The 17,604-nt window shown below is 31.5% G+C and overlaps 1 protein-coding gene across 7 annotated transcripts in view; it reads left to right on the top strand.

Annotated features, from left to right (window-relative positions):
* Positions 1–17,604, top strand: part of LOC127726569 (uncharacterized) — a 35,904-nt gene that overhangs the window by 15,940 nt on the left and 2,360 nt on the right. For 4 of the 7 annotated variants that reach the window (XM_052233975.1, XM_052233973.1, XM_052233976.1 and 1 more), the window contains 8 exons: positions 3,489–3,652; positions 6,152–7,974; positions 8,866–8,968; positions 9,503–10,447; positions 12,357–12,488; positions 14,778–14,849; positions 15,189–15,271; positions 15,708–15,755. In XM_052233975.1, the coding sequence (XP_052089935.1) occupies positions 3,489–3,652; positions 6,152–7,974; positions 8,866–8,968; positions 9,503–10,447; positions 12,357–12,488; positions 14,778–14,849; positions 15,189–15,271; positions 15,708–15,755 (3,370 nt within the window). The remainder of the gene's footprint in view (positions 1–3,488; positions 3,653–6,151; positions 7,975–8,865; positions 8,969–9,502; positions 10,448–12,356; positions 12,489–14,777; positions 14,850–15,188; positions 15,272–15,707; positions 15,756–17,604) is intronic. The other 3 variants (XM_052233974.1, XM_052233978.1, XM_052233980.1) reach the window with 1 other exon arrangement.

Genomic DNA, 17,604 nt, shown 5'->3' with positions numbered 1-17,604 from the left:
AGTTAGAAGAAAGATACTGAATAAAATATATATTATATTCTTAAATTTATTAATTACATGGCAAGATGTTCAGTATATGTTTTATACAATACACTACAGTACTTTAAAAATAGCTCGAAAATTATGAGAGGACAGCCAAAAAAAAATCAGTTGCAAAACCATAAATTAAAATATAAATGGTCTCAGGTAGATAGTTATCTCATTGGCAATAATACCACATCTCCATATTTTACATAAAAAATCTGGACACTTTGTCTTCTGTTTACATCTTATACTGTGAATTTACTAATTTAATTTTGACTTATTTAACATGTATTAAATCTTAATCTCTTGTCAGATTAAAAATTATGAAATTAAGCCAAGTAAATTAACTCAAGCATGCCATATTGTTTAATAAGAAAGGGACAAAATAAATAGTCTGACAGGATTATAAATGTAATTATCTAATATAAAATGGTATTGTATATTTTTGTAAAACATATGTACTGTTCATGTTTGCTGGATTGGAAATTTCAATTCTGTGAAAAAGGGAATGATTGCTAAAATTTATTTCTTGGAAGTTTTTTTATTTATTTCCTGAAATCCTTAGATTTGTGAGGGAACATGATTTAAAGAATACACTTTAAACCATGCTAATAGGGGCAGTACCTCTTTTAGTAGCATGTAATTTGCTATAATTATAATTTCTCTTGTACATTTGTTCTCATTCTTATTCTTTCTATTTCTTTATATAACTACCAAGGGCTGACAGTTTAATACTGTCTTTCAGGCTAATACCACTTTATTTTTGTATCTCGATCATTAATGATACTCTAAGGGTTCTTAGATTTTTTGTAACTAGCTACATGTATCATTGAATTTGATTAAAACCTTGTCAACATAGTGACAATCTTTTAAATTTTTTTTCTTATCTGAAATAATTATATTATTATTATGCAATACAGTTTAAAACATGTGATCTTCACATTTGAAGTAGAAATATTTAAACATCCTTTTATCAGAATTATTGTTTAAAGTGTTAAATAAAAGACACTCATGTTTAGTTATGATATCTGTATGATAAACTTGTAAAACTACAAACAATACAAATCTTATCTTCAACATAAATCAAAATTGTTGTCTGCTGGGTGTTACTGTCTGCTGATCTGCTGGGTGTGATGTACTCAACCTTATATGGTGCTGTCGTCTGCTGGGTGTTACTGTACTCGACCTTATATGGTGCAATTTTATTATCATTTCAAAGCATTGCATGTTCTTTGTTCTTTGTTCTCTAAGTACCAACCATTTTATAAATTTATTAGTAAGGATTAAAAGAAGGCCAAGGATTGTTGTGAATAAAATTCTGATCCATTAAAACTGTCCTGATAACAATTTTTGTTCTGTTTTAGATTTGAGAAATTATTTATGTCTCAAAGTTTTTTTTTAATTGAATTATTAGAAAAAAACTTCAGTATTTTGCACTTTATCATTATTTAAAAAAAATCCTAGACCTATTAAAAATCAAGTTGAATACACATAGATTCTAGCACATAGGACATCCAATATATATTATTGAAAGTCATTGTTAAAGTTTGTAGTCTTAGAAAAAAAAAATAACAATTTGCAAGTCATAAATGAGTTGACTGATGTGAAAAGAGTACTTCATTTTGAAATATGAGGTGGTGTAAAGCAAACACCAATCAATCAATCATTTTGAAATAGTATTGAACTTTAATTTGAAGTATACAGTCAAATGCTTGGATGTTTGAATCTCTTAATCAGATTATTCTAAGCAGGAAAAGTGTGAAATTAAGGAAATGAAAATTACAGATTTGAAACTTAAACTCCAGTTAGAAATTACATAATCTTTGGTTTTATTTTGCATTTTGATGTGCATATATGTTCAATTCTCTATGAAGTAATGTATTTTTAAGAATTAAAGTTGGGTTGCTGTCATATTGGTGTAATTACCCCATATCTCTTTTACTCATTTCTTATCCCGATTCATTGACATAAAGTAGACCCCAGTAGTTTATTAAGTACTAACCGTTTACATGTATTTATAGACCAGAGTTTGTCTTTTCCTTGGTTATACAGTAATTCACACTTCACTGTTCCTATATTGCTATGACCATAAAAGTAAACTGTTTGCATAAGATGGTAATATTGTGACAGCAATGACATGATGTATAGGTTTAAAATTTAGATAAGTATTAAAAGATGTACTTTGTATGAAAGGAAAGTGTTCATTTATTTAATGATTCAGACAACCCTGAATCTTGAAATAAATGAACACATTTTTTATATTTTTTATTAAGTTAGACATGTACAACACATCCTTTAACTTGAAAGAGTTTAGAGTGTTTATTTATTTAATAATTGAGACAACCCAGTGTTAATAAAAAATCTATGAAGAACGTGTTCATGTTTCATAAATTAGACAACACACTTTAAAAACATGTCAGAGTCGAAAGTGTTCATTTATTAAGATTTAGATAACCAAGTCTTAAAGAAAAAATGTAAAGAGGAAGATGGTGATAATTTATTTTATGATTTGTACAAACAACTAAAAATATGTAGGAGGGGATAGATATAAAAATAAGGGGATGTCGTATGTTTAAGGTGGTACCCAACACCTTGACTAATATTAATTTGGCTCGTTTAATATTCATAAAATTTTGACCAAATGTTTACTTTGACCCTTATACAAAAATATAAAAATTTCAAAAAATTTGAACCAACCACTTTATCAGAAAAATTTCATTGGTTATATAGCAGTTTGACAAACACTAATTTTGATCATTGAGAAGCTTAATATTTCCTTAACAATACAACGTAATTAAAACGTTTAGCTGATTTTTACAGAGTTATCTCCCTGTAGTGTTAGGTACCACCTTAAGAAAGTACATGTATGAGGGTTTTGGTGGTGTTTACAGAATAAAGAATAAATTCAATCTTTAAATTTTTGCCCTTTATTCAGCACTTTTTATATCCATTATTCTTTATTTTGTAAACACCACCTAGACCCTCATACATGTACTTCCTTATTTTATGTTTTATTTTTAATTGTTTATATCTTGATTTGAACAGACATGAAACAAAATTTCCACTGGGTAATTAATAATTAAATCAAACAAATACAATCAGTTCTTATTGATTGCCAGAGTTGCCAATGATCCACATGAAATCTTTAAGATCAAAAGAATTGCTTGTCAATTATGGACCATTCAACTTTGAACTTGTCTTCTGACACTTAATTTATGGATAAATTTTTATGTAAACATGTATGATTTTTTTGTTAAGATTACAACTGAAAAAATGTACATTGCTGTACATTAAAGATGCATAAATGTCTGTTCTTTTTCATATATATAGCTAGACAAAACAACCTGGGGAGGGGGGAGGGGGCTAAAAGTACAATCTTTCTAAATTATGTAATTTTTTATTTTAATGGAATATTTATATTGCTTTTAGTAGCGAAGTTAAATTTATTGATCTTTATTTAATAGGGCACAAGCAGTTAAAAGAAAGTTGGAAGCACAAAGAGAAGAAAAAAGGAGACAAAATATTTTAAACAAGCGCAGTGAAGAACAAAGGCAGGCAACTGAGAAATTTCAACGATCGCATATAAGTAGTCGTCCATCCAGTAAAAACAGCAATAGTAGTCACAGTGGTAAGGTTAAATCCAGATTAGAAATAAGCACCTACTGTAAATTCATTTATTATCTTGGGTACCAATTTTTGTGGATTAAGGAAAAAATATATATTTGTGGATATTTGATCATGCTGATTTCGTGGTTTTGTCAATGTCTACACACAAGCCTATAGATAATTGGCACTTCGTTGAACATATATATATTAGTGGTTTACCTATACCCATGAAATCCACGGAATATTTGTGTCCAAAGAAATCCACGAAATATTGGTGTCCCTAGCAATCCACAAAATATTGGTGTCTCACGAAATCCACGAAATATTGGTGTCCCACAAAATCAACTAAAATATTGGTGTCTCACGAAATCCACAAAATATTGGTGTCCCTAGCAATCCACGAAATATTGGTGTCCCACGAATATTAATGAATCCACAGTATGTCATTAGCAAATTAATTTTGACGTAACTTCTTGGAATTCATAATTGACTTTTTGGATGCATGCAAAAAAAATTTTTGATAATGACAAGAGTTTCCAATCAAATTTACAAATGTAGAAAATATAGAAATTTATCTTCATTCATTTATGTATTTAGGCAGTATAGGGGCATAAAGAAAAATTGACAGTTTTCTCCTATTCTTTGTCAAATGTTGTTTATAATCTTGCTATTAAAAAAAAAATACAGGTCTGACACCAAGCTTGTTTTCAAGCTACAGCTGTAAAAGATTGATGTATTTTGTAAGATAAGACAGGGTGAATTTTTATGTTAATAGAAAGAAAACTCAGCAACAGAATTTAGTAAGAAAGCTTTTATGAAATGCATTTAGAAAGTCAAAAAGAAAAAAGGGGGCTAACAGTATTTTTTTCCTGCTGTACTAAAACAAAAATTACCATACATTCTTTATTGACTATTGTATTAAATTTATATCTGAATTTTCTCTCCTTTTTAGGCAGAATTTAAACATTTTTGAAAATCTTGTATTTGTAAAACGTCATTATAATAAGAAAAAATCACATCATCTTATTCATCTAATAGAAAAGTCTTTTAATGAATTTAATGAATTTGATTCCTGCTTCAGTAGTTGCACATTTCAAATAAAACCTTGACATTATATTCTGATGCATGTATATATGATGGCCTAAAAAAACATATACATTGCTGTGTATTAAACATCACAACTATCTATCACCTCCATACTTCCTTTAATAAGGCATTTTTCATCAGATAAGAAAAACTGTTATATAATTATTACTTTGATAATTGATGGACCTTTAAAACCACAGAAAAAATTATAGTGTACCTTAGCATCCCATATTTGATTGATTTTCAAATTGAAATTGCATGTAAGATTGGATTGTGATCTAATTGTTATATTTGTTATTATAAGCCCATGGTACTTCTTTACGTCACTTCTTTTATGTCACATCCAAACTTGTAGAGGTGTTAACTGATTTTCTTGCATTGGGCAGTTTTATTTTGTTATTTATGAATATTAGAGACGATTTATAAAAGTATCAAATTTTTAAACAAATTTTCTGTGTTTAATTTTGGGTGAATCTGTTGAAAATTCAATCTAATTAAAATTAGATCTGTTAATTGCCCCCATTCAGATATGTTGCCCATCATATCAGAAAGGAAGCAGTTGAAGAATTTAATTTTAATTAGATTGAGGAAGATTAAAAGATCACCAGAAGCAAGCTGTTTCACTGAATTATAATAATTATGGTACTATACCCAACAAGTGTCTTATTAAAATTAAAATTTGACTCAACTCTGTCATGAAACTTGGTTAACACAATTATAATTTTGGATGTGATATTGACATAAAACAGCGCAAATTAACTAAGACCATTAAAAATTATACAGAACTCTTCTTCAACATTAAATGCTCCAACATGTTAGGAAAACTAAAGTGGAAACTAGATTTAAGAGGCAGATAGATCTTTTTGATCATATTCTGTTAAATATTCAAAAAAACTTTGAAGTCCCTCAACCAATAATTGAATAAGCTTAAAAGATGAAAGTTATGGTTAAATGGATAGAGAGTTAGATGTAATTTGATGGGAAAGTTATTGTTTTAATTGTGTAAATGCTTACAATGTATGTTTTCAAATGCATTTTTCAATGTATAAAATTTGTGGCAGAGCATAAACATGATATATTATTACAGCTTATTTAATTACAAAGTCTCTCATGGTCTGCATGGTGATGGTGACATGCTGGCAATATATGCATTGAAGTGTTTCATAAAATGCATGTATTAATGTAGTAACATGTAATTATTGATCATCACAGCATCCATGTTAATTTCAATACAACTGTGACATGTTTCATCAAGCTCGAAAATCAATATGATCTTTTTTTAAATAAATTTGCAATTTAAAATTATAATCCCAAATCTTCAATTTTTTGTGAAAGTGGTAAAAAGAAACACAACAATTCTCAATGAATACAATATAGTATATATAATCCTGTTATAATCATCATTTGTAACAGAGTTGTTTTATTTGTTTTTCAGGTAAAAGATCTCCAAAATTTACACAGAGAACCTTGGAAGATACTTTAAAGTTAGTCAGAGGGTCATCGTCAGGGAGACATAGTGCTAAACATCAGACATCACCCTACAGCACCCAGCTGTTTAGTACCGATCCTCTGAATAAACCGTATGTTAATAAATACTCAGGGTCATATCATCACACACCAGAGAAACAAAATGACAACAGCAATGCAAATTACCTTCATAATAATAGTTTACGGAACTTGAACAGTAGCCGAAATTTGTTCGAACAGCAACTGGAACAGCATCAACAACTTCTTGTGGAACAGCAACAAAGGACATTAAATGAATTCAATGATGCAATTAAAAATGAGATTGCTAGCGACAGAAGTGTGCAGGGAGTTGATGTGGAATACGGGCACCAGAATTTACCTCAGTCGCAAAGTCTAGATAGTCTTGATAGTCTGGAGGATTCTGAAGATTCTATAAGACAGAATCGTGATTTAACATATAATCAAAATCAAAGTGAGGCCAACAGGGATCAAGAGTTTATAAATAGATATAGTACAAAAAATGACCTTAGTTATATTAATGGTCATCAGGCTGTTGGACGTTCTCCTGTAAATATTGTTGTGCCGCAAATAAATTGTCAAAATATACAAAATCAGCTAGAAAGTGATCAGTATGAAAACAGTAAAAATGACAGATTTTCTGGCTACCAAGCTAATGGTAGGATTGATTCTTATGATGTAAGCCAGAACGGAGTTAATAATGTAATAAAGGCAAAAACAGCTGCCGATCGTCCAAAAGTACAGCTACGAGCATGGGCCACACCCTCTCCTGTTGATTCAAGCCATAGACAGCCACAACAGGAAATAGTCTCCCAGAACTCTCAGAGAATGGCTACAAATGCTAGTTTATATACACAACGAAATACGATGACAACTGTTACCACTACAACTGCCTATGCCAGAGGTACCAGTAATGCAGGGCAACAGTATGCTCAAAGTAATATAAATACAAATGGGGAACCAGATACCTCTATTATGACAAATGGACCAGGACTGCCTCATCCACAAGTTATGGTCTTTAAAAAACAAAATGAAGGCAGAACAACACAACCAAGTAAAAATATGGAATTTTTAGAAACTGTAACTAATGGTTTTGGTAGTGATAGAAGTGACCTTTATGAAAATAATATAAATGGTAAAATCCAGAGAGAGCCTTCTTCTGGTTCAAATACAACTGTTCCTAAAGAGCCTCCACCTAGCCGTGTTCCACGGCCAGTCACTGTTGTAAAGAAAGTTATTCCAAGTAAACAAATTGCTGTTCCAAGTGCTCCATCAATGACTCCTCCAAGCACTATAAATCAGACAATAGTAAATGCTAAGACAACATCTACACCAGTATCGCAACCAATTGTGGTTTTGTCGGTTTCAAAAGTGGATAATAAGGAAAATAAACCAAAACAAACAAACCAAATTAATGAAAACACACCAAAACTGCAGTTGCTTCCTGGAGGTAAATTAACAGTTTTACCCGACAAACCTGTCATGCCTGTACGACAAGCTGTAGGACAACCGCAGCAGGCGACAGCTAAGCAAGTGTCGTATGCTCCACCACAGAAATCAAAAGATGATAGTGAATTAGAAACGGTCTCAAAGGCAAAATTAAAAGAAATGGAATCTGGAGTTGTGAAAAGTATACTAAAAAGACCTGCTACCTGTAAACTCCCAACGTCTGGAACTATAAAAAGGGCAGGGTCAACTGGAAGTATGAACATTAAGGACAGTTTAGAGGTGGCCAAATCACAGATGCTTCAAGAAAAAGATAAACAAACTAAGGTTTGTATAGTATTTATGATAATGGGAGGATTTTAGATTTTTTTGCTGCATAACTATAAAAATAAAGAGATGAAGTATGATTGCCAATGAGACAACTGAGTCTAGTTGAACATGTTGATTTAAAATAAATCCCTTGTAACTACATGCAAGTTATGCTCTAACTGAAGAATGCTTTGGCAGATATTTTAGATTCTCGTCCATGTTATTTCTTATCCCATCTATTTTCTCTAATGCAATAGAAGATACAACTCCAGTTTTTCATCCCTACGACCATCAAAGTTAGAGATGTTTCATTTTTAGAGTTCAAACTTAGAATTGATCACTTCAATTATATGAAATGGGAATTGAACATATGATCTTTCTCAAATTAAACTATCAAAAACATATATGTATTAGTCATGTTCTTGAAAATGAGATCTGTGAGAACAACACCAACTTGTAGGTAAAATGAGCCTTCAACAAGAATTTTTGTGCATTCGTTATGATTTGATTGAAAACATAAATAAAATAGTATACTAAATACTACTAACATAGATGTATATTAAAATGTATTTTAAAAGTAATTTGGCAGTTACATGCCATTTTTTCAAGTAATTAATTTAAATTATAAAAAATACTCATTAGAAAAAGGATTCCCAGTTTTCCTGCTGAAGGTTTGTGGTTCTCTGTGGGCACTATGGCTTCCTCCACCATTGTCTACCTAGCTCTTAGAGACAGGCCAGGATTCAAAAATTTCAAAAGAAGTGTTATATACCTTTGATAACTATAAACAGTTATTGTTATAATATTCTGTTATTGTTCTATACTGACAACTGTGATACATTCATTGCCAATTGTGCTTTCGTTGTATTGGGTTGAATACATATCTGATTTTAATATTCTGTATTGTAGCCAAAGAAGAAGAGTGTTAGATTTGCTGGTGTGGAATACTCTGACGGGGTAGAGGAAGAAACAGAGGAGGAGGAAGATAAACTATTCACTAAACGCATTTCGGGTATTTGAATTAAATAAAAAAAAAATAGAAAATGACTTAACATGTCTAAGAAGAGTAAATGATCTTATAAAGTAACAATAATCAAAATAACAAATCTATGACAAAAATGGAAATTTTTTTAACAAATATATACTAGATGAACAAAATATAATGATATTTTTGTAACAGCTCTTCAATATTTGGTTTAGGTTTTGATTTATTCATGCATTGAGCATTACTGAAGAGACGTTAGTTGTAAAAATACAGATCTTAAAAATCAAAACTTGCAACATTTTAAAAATTTTATAATTTCCGTGTAAACCCTTACTTTACACAAAGTATTTTAGGTGCAGCTAAAGAGAGTATCATTTCCTTAACATATGAAAACTCACATGGAAACTTCTGTTTTAACTACAAACAAGAGTTTCCATACAAAATTGAAAACTAGAAAAAGAATGGGAACGCTAATAAACATTATAACCTCATCCTAGTAATAGCTTTCTGAAGAAGAATTATATTAATATTTATTGATTATACATTCTTTCTGTTTTTTAGTAAAAATTACTCCAAAGAAGAGGCCATTTTCTGCAAAACCAAATTTACAAACAACTGAAACAGAAACCACACACAAATCCCAAGGGAGGGTTGGGAGTGCATCAGTGCTTTCTCAGAAACACAAATCAACAATACGTCCACAAGCCGCTGCTCATATTATTACCCATAATACTTTGAAGGAAAATAGCCAACCAGAAAAACGAACATCAGTTGTGAATAACAACTTTATGTCGAAAGTACCAGTATCAAGTGTAGCCAAGAGCTTGGTATCACAATTTCAGCCGGTATCATCTGAAATTACTATGTACACTGTACCAGGTGCTAGATTGAATTATGCTGTATCAGCAACGAATTACCCTGTATCGTCAACAGTGGTGTCATCTCAGAAACACGAAGTTACTCCAAACGGTTACTATCAGCAGCCAATGATGAGTGGGTCAACACCAGCACAAGGATTAACAAATGGCATTTATCAAGAAGGACCAGTTTACGACGAGAATGGTATGAGAATTGATAGGACCCCCACAGATGACGAGATCAATTTCTTATGGGACAAAGTAAGAACGTGTTTACATAGGACACCAGCACCTGCTAACAGTCCTACATCTGATCCTGTCAAACCACCGTTCTTTGACCAGCCTGTTTCACGGCAGGCAGCACACGTTTCGCATACAATTATTGATGGGGCTGCTCTTGGACAAATAGCCAATCAAACTCGTGTTTCTAGTTACAACACTACTAATCCTACAACATCAGGTAGGAAAAGTGTTGATCCAAATGGCTATCAAAGAAGATATGGTCTGTTACAGAGACAGAAACAACAGAACCCTAACAGTCTGGGTAAAAATAACCAACAACAAAGGGAGATGATTACCTACCATAGTCCTATGTCAAGTAATCAGGAACCACAACAAGGAAACCCACAGTTTCAACCTCGACAAGACAGTAAGTAGGAGACAGTCCACAATGTTTTCACAAAGACTGATTGTTTGAATTTTGGTGTTTAAAACATTTTAAGCATACTTCGCAGCAAGATTTGTAATTGGTGGTGGAAGCCAAAGTACCAAAAGGGAACCATGATCTTCAGCAGGAAAACAAGCAATCCTAGTCAATTAAGCTCTTGAGTCGAAGACACTTTGTCACAATAGGGGTTTGAACTTACAAAAGAATTTCACAAAGTGTTTTCTTAAAAAAATTAATGATATTAGTTCATATACCGGTAGGTATTTTTTGCATAAGTTGCTGATTTTTCCATTACATCATAAGCACAAAATAGTTTTTCTAGAGTTTTTATACGCCCGTTTACGGGACGTATTATGGTATACCGTTGTCCGTCCGCCCGTCTGTCCGTCCGTCATCAACATGTCGGACATTAACTCAAAAACGCTTTCACCAATTTGCATAAAACTTTGGTGAATTGTTTATATCTATTGACGTGAGCTCCCTTTCGTTTTTTATAAATTTTAGATTTTACGTTTCCGAGTTATGGGGTTTTATTCATTAAAAAAACGGGGATTTTCCAGTTTTCCGACAATAACTCAAAAATGCTGTCAGCAATTCTTATGAAACTTTGGTGAATTGTTTATACCTATTGATGTAAGCTCCGTTTGGAATTTTAGAAATTTTTCATTTATCATTTCTGAGTTATGGGGTTTTATTCATTAAAAAAGGGGGGATTTTCCAGTTTTCGGACAATAACTTCAGCAGTTCTTATGAAACTTTGGTGAATTGTTTATATCTATTGATGTAAGCTCCGTTTAGAATTTTATAAATTTTTCATTTATCATTTCTGAGTTATGGGATTTTATTCATTAAAAAAGGGTGGATTTTCCAGTTTTCGGACAATAACTCAAAAATGCTGTCAGCAATTCTCATGAAACTTTGGTGAATTGTTTATATCTATTGAGGTAAGCTCCCTTTACATTTTCATAAATTTCTAATATGACATTGAGAATTAATTGAACTTTATTTGTTTATAGTCTGACAACAGATTTACTAAGTATTGCACAACAGCACAGTGTATTGCACAACAGCACAGTGTATTGCACAACAATTCATATAACCAATTTCAAGTTCTTTGACTACATTTATTCAGAAACCTATAATATGTCAAATATTTAATTACAATCCAAATTCAGACCTGTATCAAGCTTGAATATTGTGTCCATTTTTGTCCCAACTGTTCAGGGTTGGACCACTGCGGGCGTATACAGCTGCGCTCAGCGAGGCAGTTTATTAGTTAATACAGCATGATAAAATGTGCAGAAGTTTTTGAAAGATAAACTTTCATTTCTTTCAATGTTATTTTAAAAAGATTTGAACTAAACCTTCAGCTAATAAATATACTATAACTTTCCAGGCCAGCTTTGTTCTTTTTAAAATTTATTTTGCACAAACATGACATAAAGAGATGAATATCCAGTAAAAAATAAGACGTCTCAAATGAAGAATTAAACCTGTGAGTTCCTAACATAAAAAATGTTGTCTTAGAAGGAAAAGAGACACTTATTAGTTACTTGTTATCTAAATTACTAATTTCTTGGATAGACTTTAATGAGAGCCTTATTTTTTTAGGTGACTATCAGATTTGACTATATTTATACAATAGAAATCAATGCATGCTTGATATAAAACTGGCAAATAAGCCTGGAAGTTTTCGGTAGGAATCTGAACAGTAACTTTCTTTGTCCAACATGTTCATTCATTAAATGTTATGCAATGACCTACGTATACTGAATGAACTTACTGTAGATTCATTTTTTTCCCTTGATACAACTTTTTATGGATTAAGGAAAAACTGTATTTTCGTGTATACTGTATGACAAATGTAAACTGAATGACTTTGATGTTTTAGCTGCTGACAGTATGACTGCTTTTTTGATGGCTGAACAGTTAGCCCAGCAGTCCATGTCTGAGAGTCAGATACACCATGCCATGAACGATGTACAGAGTAATCCAGTCAGTGCTAACAGGCCTGCTCCTAATGGTAATATACCATTCACAACAAGTGTTAACAGTATATATAAAAATAAGGAGATGTGGTATAAATGCCAATGAGAAAACTATCCTCCAGAGTTGAAAGGAGGAAGATCAAAGCAACTATAGGTTACCTTCAAAAATGAGAAAACCCCATATAGTCAGCTATAAAAGGCCTCTACATAAAAATGTGAAACAATTCATACGAGAAAACTAACGGCCTAATATAACCAGTAAAACAGACCTACTCCTAATGGTAAATATACCTTAACCAATAAGTGTTAACAGACCTGCTGCTAATGGTAATTATACCTTGCACAACAAGTGTTAACAGTATAAAAATTAGATGTGGTATAAATGCCAATGAGACAACTATCCTCCAGAGTTCAAAGGAGGAAGATCAAAGCAACTATAGGTTACCTTCAAAAATGAAATAAACCCATACTGTATAGTCAGCTATAAAAGGCCTTGACATAAAAATGTGAAACAATTCAAACGAGAAAAATAATGGCCTAATTTAAACAATAAAACAGACCTATTCCTAATGGTAAATATATCTTAACCAATAAGTGTTAACAAACCTACTCCTAATGGTAAATATATCTTAACCAATAAGTGTTAACAAACCTACTCCTAATGGTAAATATATCTTAACCAATAAGTGTTAACATGCCTGCTCCTAATGGTAAATATATCTTAACCAATAAGTGCTATCATGCCTGCTCCTAATGGTAAATATATCTTAACCAATAAGTGTTAACATGCCAGCTCCTAATGGTAAATATATCTTAACCAATAAGTGTTAACAAACCTACTCCTAATGGTAAATATATCTTAACCAATAAGTGTTAACATGCCTGCTCCTAATGGTAAATATACCTTAACAAATAAGTGTTAACATGCCTACTCCTAATGGTAAATATACCTTAACCAATAAGTGCTAACATGCCTGCTCCTAATGGTAAATATATCTTAACCAATAAGTGTTAACATGCCAACTCCTAATGGTAAATATACCTTAACCAATAAGTGCTATCATGCCTGCTCCTAATGGTAAATATATCTTAACCAATAAGTGTTAACAAACCTACTCCTAATGGTAAATATATCTTAACCAATAAGTGTTAACATGCCTGCTCCTAATGGTAAATATACCTTAACAAATAAGTGTTTACATGCCTGCTCCTAATGGTAAATATACCTTAACCAATAAGTGCTAACATGCCTGCTCCTAATGGTAAATATATCTTAACCAATAAGTGTTAACATGCCAACTCCTAATGGTAAATATACCTTAACCAATAAGTGCTAACATGCCTGCTCCTAATGGTAAATATACCTTAATCAATAAGTGCTATCATGCCTACTCCTAATGGTAAATATACCTTAACCAATAAGTGCTATCATGCCAGCTCCTAATGGTAAATATACCTAAACCAATAAGTGTTAACATGCCTACTCCTAATGGTAAATATACCTTAACCAATAAGTGTTAACATGCCAGCTCCTAATGGTAAATATACCTTAGCCAATAAGTGCTAACATGCCTGCTCCTAATGGTAAATATACCTTAATCAATAAGTGCTATCATGCCTGCTCCTACTGGTAAATATACCTTAATCAATAAGTGCTATCATGCCTGCTCCTAATGGTAAATATACCTTAACCAATAAGTGTTAACATGCCAGCTCCTAATGGTAAATATATCTTAACCAATAAGTGTTAACATGCCTGCTCCTAATGGTAAATATACCTTAATCAATAAGTGCTATCATGCCTGCTCCTAATGGTAAATATACCTTAATCAATAAGTGCTATCATGCCTGCTCCTAATGGTAAATATATCTTAACCAATAAGTGTTAACATGCCTGCTCCTAATGGTAAATATACCTTAATCAATAAGTGCTATCATGCCTGCTCCTAATGGTAAATATACCTTAACCAATAAGTGTTTACATGCCAGCTCCTAATGGTAAATATACCTTAACCAATAAGTGCTATCATGCCTGCTCCTAATGGTAAATATACCTAAACCAATAAGTGTTAACATGCCAACTCCTACATCATGTACAATGTTTGTGGGGATTGAATTCTGTGGTTAAAAATGAACATAATGTATAGATTCAGCAAAAAATATGTATTTCATTGAGGACCAAGTTTCATAGTTGGAGTTTACTAGTACATAATCCATGAAAACTGGTACCCTTCTGACAGTCAGTTATACAGGGATCATTATATATGGTCTGTGTACTGATATTGGTATAACACATTTTAAATTGATTTTTATTATTTTTTCAGTACCATCAGCTTTGTCTATAGAAGAGAGAAGGTTACTAGAATCACTGGACAAACTAAATGAACAGTTAAAAAGTAAGTTCTGAAGGATATTGTAATTGTTAGGTAAAAGCACACCAATCTTTCAAACTATAAGTTCATGACGGTGGGATGACCTTTAGTGGACATTGAAGTGGTATACCTTGTGCTTGTCTTTAAACATAAAATAAATTAGTATATCTTGTGCTTGTCTTTAAACATAAAATAAATGAAAAAATAAAAAGACAAAAATAATCAGAACATTAAGTTAACATAAATTATTGGATTAAAGGTAAAAATAATTGATGTCATATCTTCTGTATGGAAAAGAGGAGGTAACCTCTTCAAAAATGGCCATTGATATAAAGTCAGTCTATATATTGTTATATATTTCAGTATCTGAGTTTCCAGGACCTCTACCTCAACAAGCCCCTCCCCCTCAGCCAGTACAACAAACGGTACCTCACCATTATGTACATGTAAGTAATCTATAGGATCAAATGCATGTTTTTGCATGAAAACTTCAGTAACCCACAAGTATGACATTCATAATATATAAGTAACAGAATAATATACTCTTTAACGTTTAGGCTTTAAAATGTTGTTTTAGATTTTTTTCCTTGCAGTTTACCATCAGAATTAATTAACTAAATTTGAAGTTATAAACATGGTTTTGATGTATTAGTTTTTTCTGATTTTTCAAGTTTAAATGTTTTAGCATTTTTTACAAGTTTTATAGACAAACTGTCTTGCATTGTTTTTACTGTAGTTAAAGTCAGTTTGTTTGCATTGTATTAATGGACTTTTTAGAATCTTTTTTGTCAGTTTCCACAAATTCTTTCCAAGCTTGTAATTACAACAGATCCAGAAGAAAAATATTTTTTATTATTTGTATCATCAATTTATTTTTTACAGCCACCAAATTATTCAACTGCATACACAATGTACAATCTGAACACTAATGTAAGATTTATGTTCTGTTTGGGTATATATGTGTAGCCATCAACCCTTAACTCAATCATAATCCTTAATTTTATCAATAGTCAGTATTATAATCCTGAACTTCATATCTGTTAAACCATAATCCTGAGCTTCATATCTGTAGTATCATAATCCCTAACTTCATCAATAGTCAGTATTATAATCTTGAACTTTATATCTGGCAAACCATCATAATCCCTAACTTAACCACTGTTTAATTGCACATATTCTGTAACCTTGCTAACATCTGTTATACTCACTTTTGGATGTGAAAAAAAAGTATACATATACAGGTATTATCATGATTCATTGACTATTGAATTTTAAGATTGTTTAAATGTTTTAAGTATTTATGATTAGACATGTATTTGTAGTACCAGTACTTGCAAAGACAATTGATATCTGGAAATTGAGTCTATTAAGATTTGAATACGTATATCTCAATCGCATGAATATTCTGAGGTCTGTAATTTTGATTTTCATTCAATATTAAATTTGAGGTACTGCATTGTTGAATGTAAATATTTTTATGAAGTGATAGTAACATTTTATAAATTGTTAAAGACCAATTTAAGATCTTTTCTAGATTTACATGTACCTTCATTCGAAATTCTTAAACCTAAACATTTAAAAGCCAAGGGATGTATAAATATATAGAAACTTTTGGGCAATATGGCCAAAAAGGACCTAAACAGAATAGCCAAATTAATCTAATGCCAACTTTGCCTGACCACATAAAGTTTTATATGTACTATAAAAGGCAATCTTACAATATACAGATGCTTTGCTTACAAGGATCTGAAAACTCTCGGCTATACTTTCTGTTCTAAAAACTATAAAATCAACCAATGAAATTTCTGCCTCCAAATATTTTTAAGATATGTATCATTAAGAAAAAAGGGGGATCCTGAAAGGTCATTTAAAACTGGAAGTAGAACAGAGCATTGTCAGATATTTGTAAGTGAAGCTTGAACACAGGATCCCTATTTTAATCAGATTATTTTAAAGGAATATCCATGTTAGGTTTCATGTTTTTGACAAAGCAAATAAGTAAATCTCAGTGTCAATAATTCTAATTCAGAATATATGCAAAATACCAAAATATGTCAACTTGTAGACCTATGTGATCCTATAATAAACAGGTCTTAGTTCTAATTCATCATCAAGCTACAAAAGTACTCAAAGTCAAATTTAGTCAATAAAAATTGATTTTTTATGGATCCAATTCACAGTAGATTTTTTTTTTTATTTCTATGAAGGTCTGTTTTTGACTCGCCTGCGACAAAAGCCGTGGAAAGCGAGACATAGGGATTGCTTTTCCAACGACGGTTTCGGCGACGGCATCAACAATTGTTAAGTTTTCTGCCTAAGTTAGTTTGACAAGAACTTCATGTGATAGATCATTGATATTTGATATAAAGTTGCATTACTATCAGAACATATCAGTTAGACGACTATTTTGAGGCCCTGCCCCAAGGACATGGTCCAGTGACTTTGAATAATTAGCAATTTTTCAATGTTAAGTTTTCTGCTTAAGTAAGATTGATAGTAACTACTTACAATAGACAAGGATATTTTCTATACAGTTGTATTACTGTCTATACATCTCAGTTTATCGACCATTTCTAGAACCTACACACAAGATCATGGTCCAGTGACTTTGAGTTAATAAGCAATGTTGCTGTCTATCAGATTGTCTTTTTTCTGAACTCTATGCCGACAGGCAAGACATATCTCTGTGTCAACAGTTTATTAAAAATTGTATTTATAATATTTGTTGTTCCCTTATTTGGAATAAAATGAAATGTTGTTTTTTCATCAAAGACCTAAA

This window comes from Mytilus californianus, unplaced genomic scaffold (genome assembly GCF_021869535.1).
Source record: "Mytilus californianus isolate M0D057914Y unplaced genomic scaffold, xbMytCali1.0.p SCAF_18, whole genome shotgun sequence".
In the NCBI taxonomy this organism is placed as follows: Eukaryota; Metazoa; Mollusca; class Bivalvia; order Mytilida; family Mytilidae; genus Mytilus; species Mytilus californianus.
The sequence above is the reverse complement of the archived record's forward strand: the minus strand, read 5'-3'. Positions and strand labels throughout refer to the sequence as shown.